The sequence below is a fragment of the Pygocentrus nattereri genome, chromosome 26 (genome assembly GCF_015220715.1).
Source record: "Pygocentrus nattereri isolate fPygNat1 chromosome 26, fPygNat1.pri, whole genome shotgun sequence".
In the NCBI taxonomy this organism is placed as follows: Eukaryota; Metazoa; Chordata; class Actinopteri; order Characiformes; family Serrasalmidae; genus Pygocentrus; species Pygocentrus nattereri.
In genome coordinates, this window is record NC_051236.1 from 27,577,696 (window position 1) to 27,596,439 (window position 18,744).

The 18,744-nt window shown below is 39.7% G+C and overlaps 1 protein-coding gene across 2 annotated transcripts in view; it reads right to left on the bottom strand.

Annotated features, from left to right (window-relative positions):
• Positions 1 to 18,744, bottom strand: part of sned1 (sushi, nidogen and EGF-like domains 1) — a 71,320-nt gene that overhangs the window by 33,433 nt on the left and 19,143 nt on the right. For both annotated transcript variants that reach the window (XM_037534938.1, XM_017697999.2), the window contains exons 2-10: positions 18,063 to 18,350; positions 15,254 to 15,394; positions 12,971 to 13,133; positions 11,845 to 11,970; positions 11,360 to 11,473; positions 6,736 to 6,849; positions 3,956 to 4,069; positions 3,223 to 3,273; positions 2,044 to 2,151 (exon numbers count right to left, since the gene is read on the bottom strand). In XM_037534938.1, coding sequence (XP_037390835.1) covers positions 2,044 to 2,151; positions 3,223 to 3,273; positions 3,956 to 4,069; positions 6,736 to 6,849; positions 11,360 to 11,473; positions 11,845 to 11,970; positions 12,971 to 13,133; positions 15,254 to 15,394; positions 18,063 to 18,350 — 1,219 coding nt within the window. The remainder of the gene's footprint in view (positions 1 to 2,043; positions 2,152 to 3,222; positions 3,274 to 3,955; positions 4,070 to 6,735; positions 6,850 to 11,359; positions 11,474 to 11,844; positions 11,971 to 12,970; positions 13,134 to 15,253; positions 15,395 to 18,062; positions 18,351 to 18,744) is intronic.

Consider the following 18,744-nt stretch of genomic DNA (forward strand, 5'->3'; position numbering starts at 1 on the left):
GCTGTTGTAATGCATGTAGAATGTGGTTTGTCTTGCTGAAATAAACAAAGGCCTTCCCTGAAAAAGACGTTGTCTGGATGACAGCATATGTTGGCAAAAAACATGTATATAGTGTTCAGTATTAATGGTGTCTCCACAGATGTGCACATCACCCATACCATGTGCACTAATGCACTCCTATACCATCATGAATACTGCCTTTTGAACTGTGCACTGATAACAAGTTGAGTGTTCTTTAGCCCAGTGGACACAGTGTCCATGGTTTCCAAAAAGAATTTCAAATGCTGATTTGTCGGACCACAGGACACTTTTCCACTTCCCCTCAGTTCCCCTCAACTTTAAATGAGCTCTGGCCCAGAGAAGGTGGCAGCATTTCTGGATCGTGTTTATGTATGGTTTCTTCTTTGTGTATTGGAGTTTTAACTATGCATTTGTGGATGCAGTGATGAACTGTTTTCACAGACAATGATTTTCAGAAGTGTTCCTGAGCCCATGCAGTGATGTCCACTACAGAATCATGTCTGTTTTTAATGGAGTACTGCCTGAGGGCCCAAAGATCATGGCCAGCAAATACTGGTTTTTGTCCCTTTTGCACACAGAGATTTCTCCAGATTCCATGAATCTTTTACTGTTATTATGTAGTGGAGATGATGAAAAGCAAAAGTTCTTCGCTATTTTATGTTGAGAAACGTTATTCTTGAATTGTTGCACTATTTGATTGTGCAGTCTTTCACAGAGTGGTGAACACCTCCTCATCTTTACTTCTGAAAGCCTCTGGGATGCTATTCTATACACACTCATGTTGCTGACCTGTTGTCAATCAACCACCTGGTGTTTTTTTTAGCATTACACAACTTTACTAGCCTTTGGTTGCCCACGTCCCAACTTGTTTGGAATGTGTTGTTGGTATCAAATTCAAAATGGGTATATTTTTCAAAAAACAACCAAATTTCTCAGTTTCATCATTTTATATGTTGTCTTTGTACTATTTTCAATGAAATATAGGGTTTAAATGATTTGCACATCAGTGCATTTTGTTTTTATTTAGGCTTTGCACAGCATCACAACGTTTTTGGAAATGGGCTTATAAAGGTTAGTATCTATGAAGTACCTATAGTGGCCCATTCAAATAAATTTTCATAGAACCACACCTCTAATCCAAGAACCATTTGGGAAGTTTTTTTTAAGAATGTATTGAGTACTATATAAGTGCTATAAGTAAATAATTACGTGCTAAATCAATCATTTGTATTCATGTAGTTATGAGAGTAAGAAATTGAAGTAAAGTTGGGTGTTATGGCAAAAATATTAATATCACAATATTTTCACTAATACTGCCAAATTTTTAAACCTGCTATCAAATCTAGTAAAATTATTTTAGGCCAAATTTGTTGCAGTGCATACAATTAAAAAATTATGCTTCTGTGAATAAATCTTGCACTTGTTCATTGTTTTTAAGTACTGACACTATCTACAATATGCTCAGATGAGATTGTGTTTATTATGGTAACAAAAATATTGTCACATTACCAATCTTGAAATTAAAGTGTTGACTCACACACAGGTCTGTTAGGGTTTAAGGGGTTTTAACCAACTGCCACCACAGTGTCCACCATCCCAAGAAGCCATTTCAGGCACACGACCATGAGCCCGGATCTCCATGAGCCGGCATGTGTACCCATATCTCTTCTGCTTTGTCTGCAGGAAGTGAATTCCAAACATTGGTGCCATCTCATAAAAAGAGAGGCCCTTTCAAGTCTAGACAGAAGCCCTTCCTCTTGTTGGTAAACTAGTAAAAGGTGCCATAAAGCAATTACTTTGCAACATCAAGCGCCTGTTGCTGCGAGGGCTGTGTAGTAAACTAGGCGAGGCCATGTCGGTTTGGGTAATTATACTCATCTATCATGGCTGCATGGTCTTCCCAGGCAGCGTTCCAAATTCCTGTGGCATAGCGCCATCTGCCACGCTCTCCACCTCAGTGCTGCATACCTGCCCGCCTAAGGAGAAGCAGTGTGGAAGAAGCTCCTTTACTGCCAGTCGTACCTTCACAGTTCTCGCCATAGTAGCCTGGGTTGCAGGTGCAGTCGTAGCTTCCAGGGCCTGCGCTCTTGCAGCTCTGGTGACTCTCGCAGCCTTCTCCCTCACAGGATGCTGGACAGGTTGAGAAACCAAACCTCAAAATGAATTATGAAAGCAGACTGATGCTGACACTACAATCAGTCATTGGATTATTATTAGATACTACCTACCTGTGTATTCACACTGATTTCTATAGCTCAGTTAAAGCGAATGAAGTACCTACTTATAGGAGTAGTCTGACTAAATGTGCTAATGTGGCTAACAATGAAGCTATAAGGTTGCTACACATCCAGGATTTGCCTGGATCATCCTGGATTTTGGTTGTCTGTCCATCCATTCCTGGACACAAAATGTATTCTGATATGTTAGCATTTCTCATGATGGTTAAGCTGCTTCCTTTCATGCAATCAATCCATTTCAAAAAGTGGGTTTGATTGGTTCCGATTGCCCTCAGTGTAGGGACAGCTGTTTGGGAAAGGTGTAATGTTGGCAGCACTGTGATGCCATAACTGAGACCACTGGCCTCTGTAACTGAATTGACATCTATCTAGTTTAGAATGCATCATGAGCAAAGTTACCTGTCCACTGAGTTTCAAGCCACTGATTGCCTGTCTAGGAATTTTACAGGGCTGAGGTGTCAACTCTAGAGAGCTAGCAGACACCAGTTAGCTTGTTATCATTTGCACAGCACTAAATGAGGCATTTAGCTTTTTTCTGATATTTTTTTCTGGTAAATTTTATTCAATGTTGTCTTGCTGCTATAAATGTCGGAGGTTTTGTTCTAACAGCAACAACGTGCTTCAGTGTCAGCCAACACACCGTTTTGAACAGCCATTAATATAATGGCATTGAACAGCTCAACATGTTTGGAGGAGACCACTAACTGTCAATTCTGTTATATCAGTTAACAGTTGCCCACACTGGCTAGCACCATGCTAACGAATGGAAAGAGAAGAGGGCCACACTACCCACCCAGAGACAATTATGCTTTCTCCCAGCCATGGGTGGCTGCATTATTGGCATTTTTCATTGAACTTGCATGGCAAGTGATATGATCAGTTGAAAGCCAATTGTTGGCAATACCCAGTCTTTATAATTAACTTCCTGAACAAGTGCTTGAAAATTAAAGACGTTGTGGTTTACCTGTGTGATTTTTGCCATCAGTAGTAGAGGAATTGGTCACAACCACTAACTCTGTTGGAAAAGAAGAAAATCGTGACTAACAGAGCATAAAAAAGCATGTTTTCCTTTTTTTCACGTCTATCATGTGATGTTGATTTTTCCTCATTCAGAGGTATCATGACCTAATGCACCCATAAACTTGCACCAGACCAAAAGTGCTTTTTGGTAATAACAAAATCAAAGAGAGGCGCAGAGTAAATTTATGAAGTTCAAACCACAGCCCTCAGTTTCACTTGGGGAACTGTCTCACTTGTTTTGGGAACCTCTCCTTTAAAGGCTGGTTAAGCCACTTTGACCTCAGACAAACCGAACGGCCAACCACACCAAAAAACAAACGCCTGAGAACCAGGAGATGTTGCAGAAGCTTTTTGCAAATACATGAGGTCAGTCAGTCAGATGTGTAACCTGAAGCCACAGTCATCCCAATCTCGTCTTCACTCTTCATGCAGAATTTCAGTGTGTATGCATGCGCCTGTTTCTGTCCCAGTTGGAAAATGTTATAATGCAGGAAGTCAAATGGAAAAAAAAAGAGAAAGTAACTTGGTTGGCTGTATAAACATCTTCTATCATGAAACATTTTCCCACTGCAAAGGGAAATAAAAAGTAATGGATGGATAATGCAGAAAAAAGGAAAGACGGAAAACAGCAGTCTTCGTGGTGAGCTCCAGAGAAAGATAGTTTAAAGGGAGCTCACCTGTCTCACAGTGGGTTCCAGTGAAGTTAGCAGTGCAGGTGCAGGTGTAGTTATTCACCCGGTCCTCACACTCCCCTCCGTTCAGACACGGCATGGACTCACACTCATTAACGTCTAGATCCACAAACAGAGAAACACAAGTTTCATTCATCAGTACAGGGACCTTTAGGGAGTTCATCTTTGGAGCAGCCTCGTACTGACTTTACATTGATGTCTTAAGACTTGAGGATGTGTTAGAGTTCATGCAGGTGTACAGTTACATCGACCAGGTGTCTAGTATTAAGAGTAATCCAGTCTTATGTAGAAACAAGGGTTCACAATATGTGCAGGGCCAACAGTTTCGCTCCCGAAGGATTTCCCAACCGGGCTTGTGTTTCCTCAATAAGCTCCACTACGGAGAGTCCAATTCGTGAAGCAGGGGGGCTGCGCCTCTCCATACATCACGTCAAGCTTAGTATTTTTACAGCAAGCGCGTCAACCTCGTCCTCGTTTTGTGTTCTATCATTAACTGATAGATTAAAGGCTGTTTTGTCCAGTCACTCTGTTTGAATATTTAGCAGGAGGTCTACCATGACCCTGCTGAAAGATTTCTCTTGGTTCCTGGTGGCTTTGTCATGATCTCTAATGGTTAGTAACGCTATTTTGTGCTTTCTTGATGAATTGATATCACAATGTCAAGACTTTCAGTGAGTTAACAGGTGACCTGTGGTAGATTCTAGATTTGATTGTTTTCTACTATAATCTGAAGGTGTTTGACAGGGAGCTACACTCTTAAAAGGGTTCTTTGAGTCCCTAGTAGTGTAAATTAGTAGAGTGAGCTATTCAGGCAAGAGTCCACTGACTGGACAAACACGAACAGACACTGACATCCTAATATCTAATGCACTGATGCGAATGCATTTTGGAACATATCGCCGCAGTCCGAAGAAAACTATGTATCTCCATTGAACACCCGTTGTCCTTCACATCGCACAGAAAGTTAATGATGCATGGACCAATTGAAATGCTCTAAAATCTTTTTACATTGGCTTACACTGAAAGTTAAAAGTGTTTTTTCCTTCTCCTGTACAGTTACTATTTTCAAGATACTTGTTTTTCATTGGACTGCAATGATATGTTAGACAGTCTTGTGTATATATATATATATATATATATATATATATATATATATATATATATATATATATATATATATATAAATTATAATATAGCTGTCAATAACTTGCTCTGTAATAGTTTAACACCACTTTATTGTAATATGATCTTTCATTATATTTATTATTATATATATTAAAATATCTATAGCAACATGTAGACAGGCTAAGGATTTTAGGGACATGCTGGAAAACATGACATATGATTATATATAAGATATTATTATACCTGTATTTGTGTTTTAATATTGATACCTAAGGCATGAGACATCCGTATGATAAGTGTAATTACTGGCATTTGTGCACCCACTTTTACACTTGAACTGCTGTATAGAAGCTATAGCCTCTTGACATTGCGCCTCCTACTTGTCAGACCAAATTTGCACTCCTGGTCTAGTGTTTGTCCTTATAATGTCCAGAAAAAGAACTGACAAGCCATCGTAAAAATGCATTTCCACCAGCAGCAGAGTCATTGGTCTACAGTTCAGTTGTTCAGTACAGAGCTAAATACAATCTGAGGTTTCATTTGTCGAAACAGACCAAACTAAAGAAAGAAATAATAAAGTAATTAGTAAGAAATGTTAAAACTGAATAGTTGGTTAATTCAACCTGTGACCCAGTGCTTAAACAGATCAGTGAGCTGCGGCTCCTCTCACTGAACATGAATTTACAAAGCCTTTGCTTCGTTAAAATATGTCCCGCCCTCCCAGCTGAAACTGAAATTTTGATTGGTTCTGCCAGTGAGTTTGACTCTCTGTTTGTTTCTATTGGTCAGCACTCCATGCTTAATTTCTTTATGACAGAAGCATCCTGAACTCAGCCAGAGTCAGGACACCAAGTTAAAGTGGTGGGTCAAATGCCGGCTCGTCCCAGAGGCTCTGGCAGCCCTAGCACCAATAATCCTTTGTGGCACCTTCATTTTTAAGAGGGTAGTGGTCTCTAATACTAACCACTAAATCAAGTCCCATTAATCAGGAAACCTCCAACTTTTATCCCAGTGGTTCAAAGGGTCTTTTTTCAGTAGAGAAGAATTGGTCAGGCATTTTTACGTATAATGCTTGAACGTTTTATGATCCCACATTGTTAACAATTCTTGTATTGATATTCAGAAAAATGGTGCTAAATAAAAAAATTCCATTGCAACTGGCATAATAGCACATTGCTTTGATTTAGCATTGCCAACTGCTGGCAAAGGCTAGACTATATAACTACCTAGTGTTAACTTAGCGACTACTTTCTAGCCAAGCTTAAACTGTACTTCACCTAAAGTGTTACCTTAAAATGACTTGCTTTGGGTTCCAAATCTTTTGTGTAATTGAACAGATTAATTAATGATTTAATTTCTGATCACACTGTATGACGAAAATTCCCACATCACATGCATACACTAGTGGGACTTGTGAGATCTGAAACTAATGACATTACTGAAGAATAATAATCCCTGGTGGGGGGAGGGGGGGGGGGGTGTTTGGTGGCTGACGTGCCATTAGAAGACCTGTGCCATGGCAGGCTTTTTAAAGTCAGCCTTCTGCCAGATGAACAGGAGCAGGCCTGACACAGAAAGCAGAGTGCCCTGGGGAACACATTGTCCTTTCAGTGACACTTTCCACCTCCAGACATGCTCACCTGTCTCACAAACAGGCCCGGTGTAGCCTGCCTGGCATTCGCAGGTGAAGCTGCCGACACTCTCAATGCACCGTGCTCCATTGAGGCATGGATTCTCTTGGCACTCGTCAATGTCTGCAGGCAACACACGCACACCCACACACACACACACACACACACACACGGGATATTTACTCAGCTGATTAATATATCCGCCACGCCGTTCCCCTCACTCTGAAAGTATGCGCTTCTGGCTGTGAAAGGTATTAGAGGTTTGATACATCTCCGCAGGCTGGACTGTGGGAACGAGAGGGAGGCTGCAGCCAACGGAGCGCCAGGGGAGGGGGGACAGACCGAGAGAGAGAGAGAGAGAGAGAGAGAGAGAAGGAAAGGGAGAATGAGAGGTCACAGCATGGTGAAAAGCTTATGGAGCCGAAACCTCACAGCCTCTTTCAGTTACTTCTGTGCATCTCTTTTTAGGCTGAAAATAAGAATGCATTTCAGCTGATAAGGCTTATTATTATTATTATTCATATTAATTAATAATAATAATTCATGAATCTTCAGAATTATTCATCAGCAGCTACTACATGTGATAACAATTTTCAATTATAAATGAATAAAATATGAACATAATGAAAATAAGCTAAATGTTAGTAGAGGTAAGAAACAAATATTCTGACACTTTTTGTTGTTTAATATACGACCCCACTTCCCAAAAAGTTGGGATGCTGTGCAGAATGTAAATAAAAATAGAATGCAATGATACGTAAGTCATGTAAACCATATTTTTAAAGGAAAACACCACAAACACAACATCAGATGTTGCAACTGAGAAATCTTATTAGTTTTTGAAAAATATAAGCCCATTTTGAATATGCCAACAACATGTTCCAAAAACGTTGGGGGAATGTTTACCACTGTGTTTCATCACCTCTTCTTTTAACAACACCCTGTAAACATTGGTAAACTGAGGAGACACTGTTGTAGTTCTGAAAGTGAAATATTTTCCCCTTCTTATTTGATACAGAATTTCAGCTGATCAACAGTTTGGGGGCTCCTTTATAGTGTTTTTCATTTCATAATGCACCATAATGTTCATAATGTTTTCACTGGGTGACAGTCCTGGACTGCAGGAAGGCCAGTTTAGCACCTGGACTCTTTTAATGCAGAGCCATGCTGTTGTAATATATGCATAAATTGCTTTGGCATTGTCTTGCTGAAATAAGCAAGGCCTTCCCTGAAAGAGACGTCATCTGGATGACAGCATTAAAGGTCTATTCACAGATGTGCATGTCTCCCATGCTATGTGCACTAATGCACTCCTATACAATCATGAATACTGGCTTTTGAACTGTGCGCTGATACACGCTGAGTGGTCTTTACCCCAGAGGACACAGTGTCCATGATTTCCAAGAAGAATTTCAAACATTGATTGGTTGGACCACGGGACGCTTTTCCATTTCCCCTCAGTCCATTTCACATGACTTCGGGCCGAGAGAAGGTGGCAGCATTTCTGGATCCTGTTTATGTATGGTTTCCTTGCATTTGTGGATGCAGCGTTGAACTGTTTTCAGAGACAGTGGTGCTCAGAAGTGTTCCTGAGCCCATACAATGATTTACACTAGAGAATCAAGTCTGCTTTTAATGCAGTGCTGCCTGAGGCCTCAAAAATCATCACAGCCAGCAAATAGTGGTTTTTGGCCTTGACGCTTGTATACAGAGATTTCTCCAGATTCTCCGTCTTTTAATGTTATTATGTACTGTAGATGATGAAAGGCAAAAGTTCTTTGCTATTTTATGTTGAGAAACGTTGTTCTTGAATTGTTGCACTATTTGAGCACACAGTCGTTTACAGAGTGGTTAACTCCTCTCATTTCTATATCTGAAATACTCTGCCGCTCAGGGATTCTTTTGTGTACTTAGTCATGTTACTGACCTGTAGCCAAATAACCACTAGGTGTTTTTTTTTAGCATTACACAGCTTTGCCAGCCTTTTGTTTCCTCTGTCCCAACTTTTTTGGAAAGTGCTGTTGGCATCAAATAAAAATGGATCCACATTTTTCAAAAAACAATCAAATTTCACAATTTCAACATTTGATATTTTGTCTTTTTTAGTATTTTCAATTAAATAAAGGGTTTAAATGCACATCAATTTGCACATCATTGCCTTTTGTTTTTATTTACATTTTACACAGCGTCCCAACTTTTTTGCAAATGGGGTTGTGCTTCCAGTTAATTGATGTAGCTTAAATTTACACACATAATGTATGTATTTATATGCATAAACAAAGATATTTTTAATCAACAGGGAAAAAACTTGTTGTCAGTTACAACTTTGAGACGTCCGCAGAATGAGATAATTAGCTTTTTGCAATATTTTGGTTCAATCTGGCTCCTTCCTCTTGGCAGACCATCTTCAGTTCCCAAAGATTATGAGGTCACTCTGTCCTCTGCAAATTTTCAGTGGGATTCAGTCGGGAGACTGGCTAGGCCATGCAAGCATCTTCACATTTTTTGAGAAATTGTATGTTCTTTCTCAAATCACAGTGAGGTGAAATACTGTTGAAGAGTTTTTCTATCAAAAGGGTTCTGATTTGTTGAAATGATTCTGTGTGAATTTTAGGTGTGGATCTCTGTGTTTCTTTATTAGCAGTCGAGCTTTGTGTAGGGTGTAGGGGGGAAATGATTGCGATTCAGTGTTGTATTCAGAATATAATTAGGCACCTTTATTCTTTCTAAGTTACATTTTAAAGGCAGTTTTCAGAATACAGCTTCTTTTTACATTTTTAGGAAAACTAACCTCTTAAATTTAAAAATATATACCATCTTTAAAAGAAACACGGTCAGTGCTTCTTTATTAACTATTTTAAAATCTTGGAGTGTCTGATTTACAGACACTGTGCTGCTAAAGACTGAGCAGACTGATGAATCAACATGATGAGCCAGTCATTAATCTCAGTGTTATTAAACTGTTTTGAGGGACGATGGAACTGAACTGCATTGTAACTCACATTGCTTTGTATCCAAATTTGATTGAGGGGATGTGGTGAAATGTTTGCTTAGTTCATCAGATGGCAGTGCTATTGTGGGCGCAGCAGTGGACTGAAGCAGGCAACGAGCGCCAACATAACTTTATGATTTTATAACTTCCTCACAATTGGCCTGAGAGAAGTCTGGCAAGATGTATTTGTCTAGAGATGATTAGTTGTCGTTCCATGAACTTTCCATTTATACATCAATGAACCAGTTGTACTTTGAATAGCTTTTTCCTTCACTGCTACTTGTAATGTTGAATCTTCTCAACCAGTGTCTTTTAAATTGATGAAGATGTGTGTATATATAAGTGTGTGCACTGGACGTATATAGGCACAATGTTACTGTGCATTAAAAGCTATTTGATTTCCCTCTTGTGGAGAATTTTTAGCCTGCTAAATTTGAGCGACTGAGTATGAGTGAGTGAGTTACAAGCCAATTCCTTAAAGTGCTTTGCTTCCAAACAACTGGAGCTCTATGGGGAAGAGCAAAGGTATTAGTGTACAACACTCTTAAAAAAGGTTGATGCCTTGACGGAAACACTTTCCGTTCCCTAAAGAATCAGGTTTGAAAAAGAGATCTGTAAGCATGAAGAACCTTTTCTCACATGCTGTAAAGGTTGTACACCAATTGAATGGTTCTTCCTAGACTTTTAACTCATGTGGAAGTTCTTTAAACTGTAAAACATCTCAATTCAACTCTAAATAACAACCTTTTAAATGGTTCTTTAGGAAACCAGAAGTGGTTCCTTATGGCAATGTTTGAAAGAAACCTTTTTGACAACTTAATCTGTAATTACTACTGAAAAGTGTTTTAGTAGTAGAAGAAACCGTTGCACATTGAAATAAGAATAGGAATTTTGTCTTTTAGGTCATAAATCATTTTAGATTCTCTGTCTACTCTTTCATCACTTTGTCTAGTGTTTGCATATTTTTCTAGGTCCCTCTGGATAAAACCAAATAAATCTACCAAATAACTATATGTGAATGCATTCTGTACCATGTCAAGATAATTGGGGTAATTTGTTGGCTCGACTAGAGGCTGCAAACAATGAATGATGGTCTAATGAAGAATGGATGGATAAAGTGAGAGAGAAGGTCCATGGATGTGTACAGCTTCAAAATAGCTTCAAAACAACCATAACTTGTAGGAGTATAAAGAAGGATACTAAGAAAAAAGGCAGGTCTGGCACCAAGATGTGATTGGGGGTGGGCATGAACAGGCTTAGCATGCTTTAAGAAGACCCTAAACCTCCACACCCAAACTTGCCAGCTTGCAGCTGTTGACATATAAGCTGATTTGAGAAACATATATTTAGAAACATGTATTAGTTGCACTTCATATCAGTGTTTAATGCCCAAATCTGCTATTATTTGATTACCACAGCTACAATAATGCTCATTTTCACCACTGCCTCTATGGATTTTCTTTGTCATGTTAGCATGGAGCCAATGGCTATGTACATTCACTTTCTGCATTGGTTGAAAAACTACTTATGGGAGATCTACCTTAAACATGGACATTTGAAACATGTAAGACACCAAAACAACTATCTTTACTTTGTAGGTTGCAGTCATACATTAAAGTGCATCTTTAGGGGGCATCTTACCTGTTTCACAAAGGGTTCCTGTAAACCCCAGTGGACACTGGCAGATGAAGCTGTTCACCTGGTCAGCACAAGTGCCTCCGTTCAGACAGGGGTACGAGGAGCATTCATCAACATCTACCCAAATGAAAAAGTGAGCAAGAGAGAGAAAGAGAGTCACATGTGACATGTGACTTCTATTATACGTGCACACAGGAATGAAAACATAAGGGAATCCTCAAGTGGAGGGGACGGGCGGAAAGGTAATGATTTGACCACAGCAAAATGTTGGACGGGTCCTTTGGTATGCGTATTACAAGCAGATGTGACCAGAGAGAAGTTCACTCTCTCAGGTTGTCCCCCTGGCTGGAAGGGTGGAATCTTGCTTTTACAAGCTGACTTCCTCTTTCCTGGCGAGGACGATGGAGGATGAATTTAAGCTCTATTAGTGTGTGTGTGTGAGTGTGTATTTATGTATGTGTGTTTGAGGGGTGTCCTCACTCTCATACCTATCTGGCACCTGTGGCCAGTGAAGCCAGCCAAGCAAGAGCATGTGAAGGAAGGATTTCCAGTGATGCAGTCATCGATGCAGCGGCCTCCGTTCAGACAGGGCCTCAGGTTTGGGCAGACTGAAGCTGAGGATTAAAACAGAATGTGGAGGTTTAGTGGTGTATTACTTCCAATTCATGCTGTCAAATGTTGAGGGAAACCCAGCTCTTCAAACGTTTTTTTTTTAAATAAATATTTTCTTTGCTGAATTACAAAAACTTATTGTTTTCAATAGGGCGATGTTAAGATATCATCATTTTTTGTATGCTTAGGTGTGATGCCCAAGGCTACACCTTTATTATAATGTCAGCACGCAGCCCTTTCAGCTAAGACCACCTTTGGGCTAAAAGAGTTTGAATGTCGTTCATACCAACAAAGATACTCTGCAGACTATGAAGCTGAAAAGTATGAGCATATGGCTGATAGCTTTAAGCTGCACTATGTATGATTTGAGGATTTGGGGACCTCTCTGGTGGAAGTGTGTAATTGCATGCAATGTATGGAGGAACAGGTCATGCTTTAGACCCCTTCCCCAAGCAGATGAATCTAATAATTGAGAGCACAATAAAACATTATTCACAGAAAACTTAGTCAAAACGTGGTGAAGGATATATCTATTCTTGTCATTAAATTGTTATTAGTATAATGTTGATTTTTTGACCTTCTTTTTGGGCCTCTGCCTATGACGTCAATATGCAAAAATGTAACCCATCTATAAAAAATATTTCAGTGAATTCCAACCTGATGCCTTTTAAATGCGCATGCACACCATATTTTACTGTTTTACTGTTCTTCAAGTTTAGCAATACTACTTCTTTCAATTTTTTGAAGATACTTTATATCGTGCAGCTTTTTCAAAACCTTTGAAAGTAATTTTTTCATACTTATTTAAAAAGTAGCATAATTCAGAAAAGTTAGAAAAAAGAAAAGTTCTCCTCAAACTTTTAATGGGTCGTTTGCATCTAATACTTCAAGCATTCAAACTTGTTCAGGATATTCTAATGTCTTAACTGCCTGTATGAAGATATGATAAATTATGTTTATCCTCCTTTCTCTCGCTCTCTTTCACTTTCTTTCATGTCTTACCTGAGTTATTGCAGCTGCCCACCTGCACCTGGGCATCATCAATGCGGAAGACCCAGCGGCCAGGATAGCCCACGTTTGTTGTTGTCTCCACCTCCACGACATCATCAGTGCGAGAGCCAGGGATGTTGAAATAGCGCTTCCCGTCGCCGGCATTAAAACCTGCCTAGGAAGAGAGGGTAGAGGTGGGATAGTTCTCTCAGAGCTGAGTTGTGTACATCATCACTGTCGTATCAAAACCTTATAATCCTTATTTTTTAGTCTTTGCACTATTTGAAAATTCCAGTTCCTTTATGCGAACTTTTTGTGATTAAATCACTTTATGAAAACATGTTTTAATGTATATCTTTTTTTTCCTACAAAGACTTTTAGGTTTCTCAGGCATGGATTTTTAGAGAAGTCTTGCATTATATTCCATAGCCAATGGTGAATTGCCACTGGAATTTTAATCTAGGCGTAGTCTTAATCTGGGTCTGGGAAAATGGTCCATTAAGGTTTGATAACATGATAGTCATTAGTATTCATTATGAGTGTTCGTTCTCTTTTTCCTAGTTTGCTGTGCCTTCATGAATGTAACAAAGTGAGGACCACCTGACAATACCACAAATAATGCCTGGCTACAGGATAATCAGGCTCATTTTAAGGCCCATTTGCCCCTGCGCTCAAACCTAAAAAGTGTGCCAATTTTAAGATGGTCTTAAATGATTTTCCTGCCAGACCATCCTGTGGTGTGGAGTGTGCATTATCCAATATTTGCGCCTGTGACCTACTCACAATCTAGTCATGACTGACCCAATTTCTATTTGTAAATACTGAGGATGTTCAGTATTTATGACTCCTGCAGTGCGGGTCCTGCATTTCTCTCAAATGAAACATAGAGTTGGCATCACGCGTGCAAGACCGATAAGAAGAGCCAAGTCGAACAGTGAGGCAAGCTGAATGGAGAACTGAGCTGAATGAAGAATTGAGCTAAACTAAGAACCAAGCTGAGCGGAGACCTGAGCTGAACAGAGAACTGAGCCAAACAGAGAGCTGAGTTGAATGGAGAACCGAACTGAATGGAGAACTGAGCTGAATGAAGAATTGAGCTAAACTAAGAACCAAGCTGAGCGGAGAGATGAGCTGAACAGAGAACTGAGCCCAACAGAGAGTTGAACTGAATGGAGAACCGAGCTGAATGGAGAACCGAGCTGAATGGAGAACTGAGCTGAATAGAGAACTGAGCTGAATGGAGAACTGAGCTGAATAGAGAATGGAGCTAAATGGAAGTATGACGTTTGATTTGTCCAAATTCCATTGCTTTAATAATGTGACTTTCCAATAGTGCTTCTATTTAAATTGCTCATTTAAAATAGGACAAAATGACTTTGTCCTCATCAGAGTTGTCAAAACCACCCTTTTGCTTCTTCAGGTAACTGCCAGAGCTGTGCCTTGACATTGTCGTTAATTTCACAAGAAATTCTGCAATATCTCAGATTGGTCTGGTTTATGATCACAATCTGGAAGTGTGTGGTGTTTAATTCTGGGCAAAGCTTATAGTTATGAAGACTGAAAGATGGTAAGGACAAAAACTAGGTGAAATTTGTCATAATGTGTGCTGTCTCTCGTATTTTCAACATCGGATAGGATTCCTATAGTGTGGGCCAGGCATAAGATCAGTCATAAAGCTTTCAATTCTTGCATCAAATGGACTGTGTGAAGGTCATGAATGTGGAATATGCTCTTGATGGCTGTTTGTCTGAGAATTTTAATTCCTCATGAAATCCTAATCCTAAGAGGGCAATCGCTTCCTGGAAGGGATTTTTTTTAAAGTGTTGTTGTAGTTAGTCAGCACGCACAACAGAGCCTCTTAATTATGCCTAATCTTATCAATTACAGCGCATTAATGTGCTGCGGGTTTTTTTTGTATTGACAGGTGGCTTATTAATCACCATAAGCTTTGACAAAATGTATGTCAATGTCAGCTTAAAATCTTGCAAAATCTCAGTCATTATAGTGAGTTTGGCTGTTCGGAAGAGACAATACTTGCTTTACCCGTTAAACATAATGGAAACTATGGCCTAATGATCTGCATTGCTGAGCTGGACTATTTTCTTGGCTTCCTTTCATTAAGCTATCTTTCATGTGGAACAAAATAACTGATTTAAAATTGTGGATTGTGCATCCATCTGAAAAGGATATGAATTTTGTGGAAGACTACCTGAAAAACTACCTAAATTAAGGCAGAGAATAAACAAGTAGTAAAGAAGTGTAAAAGGATTGAAACAGGCTGAATTGGGACACTACCTGTGCAGCAATTCCCCCCAGGCCTGCGATATCTCCCCCGCTGCTAGCGTGCATTCCTGTGGTCCAGGTGATATTGTGGTACTGGAAGATGGTGAACGCAAGCTCACCATCTGTGATCAGCACTACCTGGAATGTGTTCACCTTAAAAAAAGACACAAATAAAGCTCACACTTTAGCAAGGCATATCTGAGTCTGAGGGCACTTTCACACCTACCTTTTGGTGCAGACCTATCAAACACTTTCCTTAGTTCAGTTGTTTTGACAGGTGTAAACACTCCATCTATAGTCCATTGCACACCAAACAAATGAACTGTTGTCCACCAAAAAATTAGAGGTCTCAATTTGCTTACAAATGAACCCTGGTTCAGTTCACTTATGGTAGGAACACATTTTACTGATATTCCACACCAGAGTATGAAATTCAATGTCAGGTCATGCTTTTCTGCTTTGTCAGTTCTGTACAGTCCACATAAACCGACTATTTCAATGTCTAACTCTTTGGCACTCGGATTGTGCAACATATTGCATCAGTGACCTGACTGGTTACATTCAAATCGACAAACCAATCAAAAATAAGCAGAAGTTTCACACTTGTTAACACAATGACCGTTTGAGTGCAGTTTACAAGTAGGACGATCTAGGAAGTTTCCAACACCTCTCGAATGCAGCATGACACACAAACACATTAAGCTTCATTTTCAGCTCAAATGATGGCAAATGTGAGAGTAAGAGAGAATTTGAATGACTGCAAAGTTTTGTGTTTGAACAAACACTCATGTGTATGATTTGGAGCCCTTTAGCTGTTGCAATGCAAACCAAAAAAAAAAAAAGTCCACAAAACCCAAATTCTGATTTGGATTTTAGCAAACAAACTAGGTGTGAAATCAGCCTAAGGCTGCACAAGAAATGCTCATAATGAACAATCTTCATACACTAAATTGCCATATTAGTAGACAAATGAACCTGGTAGCTATCTTGGCCATTTAATTAGATACACACACCATATAGGTTTACTGTAACCCAATTATTAACTTATCCATCAATGAAAACTGACCTACCATAAGTCATAGATCTCCATATTATTTTGATGGTAAACTATCCTTAGCTCAAGAGTCACAGCGACATGCTAGCCAAGGTGTTAGTGCGTGCTGGGCAGTGTGAATTGAGATCGGTCCACCATGCAACACATTCAACCAACAGCATCCTATGATCATATACTGACCACTGATAAGTGCACCTAGTGTTTATGGTGTATGATATAAAGGCCAATGAGTGCAGGGACAAGGTAGGTGTACTTAATAAACAGGAACATAAGCATATAGTGAGTTTATAGGCATGGCAGAATTGTACTGGGGCTAGGATGGTACCTGCTGCTTGAAAGTTTGGTGGTACCTGCTGCTTGAAAGTTTGGTGGTACCTGCTGCTTGAATGTAATGGCGCATATAAGTTGAATTATCTGTAATCTGAAGCACTAGTCATCAGAGTAAGATAACTTAGTATCATTGCACCCTGAAAAGAAGTGTGTTCACTTTCTTCTTTATGAATTACTCACTTTTCAGGATTACATTTTTAAATTTAGCAACATCAATATATCTTACTTTACGTAGTGTGCCCATAAACTGTATAACAGTTCTGACTGATAACAGTAGTCATATGAAGAGGAAGGAAATATCAATGCTGTATCTTAAGATGGTTTAAACAAACCAGTGATTACGAAACCAAGCAAAGCAATTAGATCTGAAATAATCCAAAAGTAATCTAAGTAATCAGATTAGATTCCATATTTTAAGATAGCAAAAAGGTCACTGATCTGCAGATATTATCAGACAACATTACATACACATCTTAAGCAGTCTACCCAACACTAGTAGCACAATGCCAATACCTTTGCCCCAAGTCATGTCCCAACCGGCACACCTGCGGTCCTCACTTGCACGTGCATGTGAGGACCGAGAGGCTGTGGGGTGTCCTGTTTCTGATTTTGGCATTCAAAAGTGGTGCTCCTTGTATGTGCCCTTAGTGCAGCATTTGATGAGGATCACAGCAGTGGTAAGCAGTGGTCACATATCCAAACTTACTTGAGATACAGATGAGGGTCAATTAAAGTGGATGGGTGTGTTTGCAACTGTCTGACCAATGAGGCAGAGAAGAACATAAGTGTAATTTTGGGCTTTTTCTTTATTTAATTTGTAGTTGAGCCGCACTGAGCCTGCACATCATGTGAAACACTTAGGTTTAATCCCTCAAGTTACCCTCGAGGTCTCTACCCCTCTAAGTCTGCATATTAATGACCTCACCAAAGAGTAAGACAGCAAGCCTTAGGGTGCTTTTTGGGACAGACTTCTAGGAAACAAGTTGCACTAACTGTGCACTAACTGCACCACAATACATGATGACACTGTGGGAACTACAGTTACACAGGGTTACACAGTTTTGGAGGATTTCCCCGACTCAACAAATCAGTTAATTGTCAGGTTTAGTTGGTGAGTTACAGAAGAAAATTTTAAAACTATGCTGCTTTCTGGCCATCAAGGACCAGTGCTGCCCACCCCTGCCCTATGACATCTGCACTGCGCCTGAGGTTTGCAATATTAGTCCTGGATTAGCCATGCATTGCATATTTTAGTGTTTTACCAGCACACCTGAGTCGATTCATGGATTCATGAGCTCATTAGCAAGCTCTTAATGAGGTTCAAAGGGTGTGGTAGGTCAGGAAAACATAAAATGTGCAGGATTACTACAGCCTAAGATTTTGTTATGCAGTGCTATGCTTTGTAACACAGGACAGAGAGTGTTTTGGAATTCTTACCGGAGTGATCGAGCTCCCACCGAAAAATGTAACCTGATACCAAGTGGCGATGAGGACCCACGTGGCAGAGAACATGGGGAATTCTGGAAAATAGCGATGGATGTCTTCTGTAGCTCTCTTTAGGATGGCAGGGTCTTTGCTCTCTCGATAAAACACATTCCCTGCTTGCCGGTTGTCCACATCGGCCCAGAATGGAGCAACCACCCTGCGGTCACCAGCAATGGGGAAGGCCACCGGAGTGAACTGGGACACTTCCCTCAGAAATGACACCAGACCATTGTTATTGACCTGCACAATCCAAAAGAGAAGAACACAGGGTCAGAGCAGCCTGTACACAAAGCTATGTTTAGCTTCTGGCTGCATATTTCTATTTCAACACTAAGGCTTTCTCCAGTCTAACAATGTTTAGACATTATTTTTTTTGATGTTGAATATAATAAAAACACAATATTTAATCTTATAAATATTCTTTATACACTCAAATTAACCTGATGATGTACAACGAGTTGATTTCGGGCTGAAGACTCAAAACATGAAATGTTCCCTATAAAAACAGACAGAAGTGCCTTGTATAACTAGAAAGAGAAGTAGAAGTCATATCAAAGCCGGATTTTCACAGATAACAGTATGTTGTACAGTGTTAGAAACCATATTAGTAAGTGTACTAATTGTTTAGCAACTC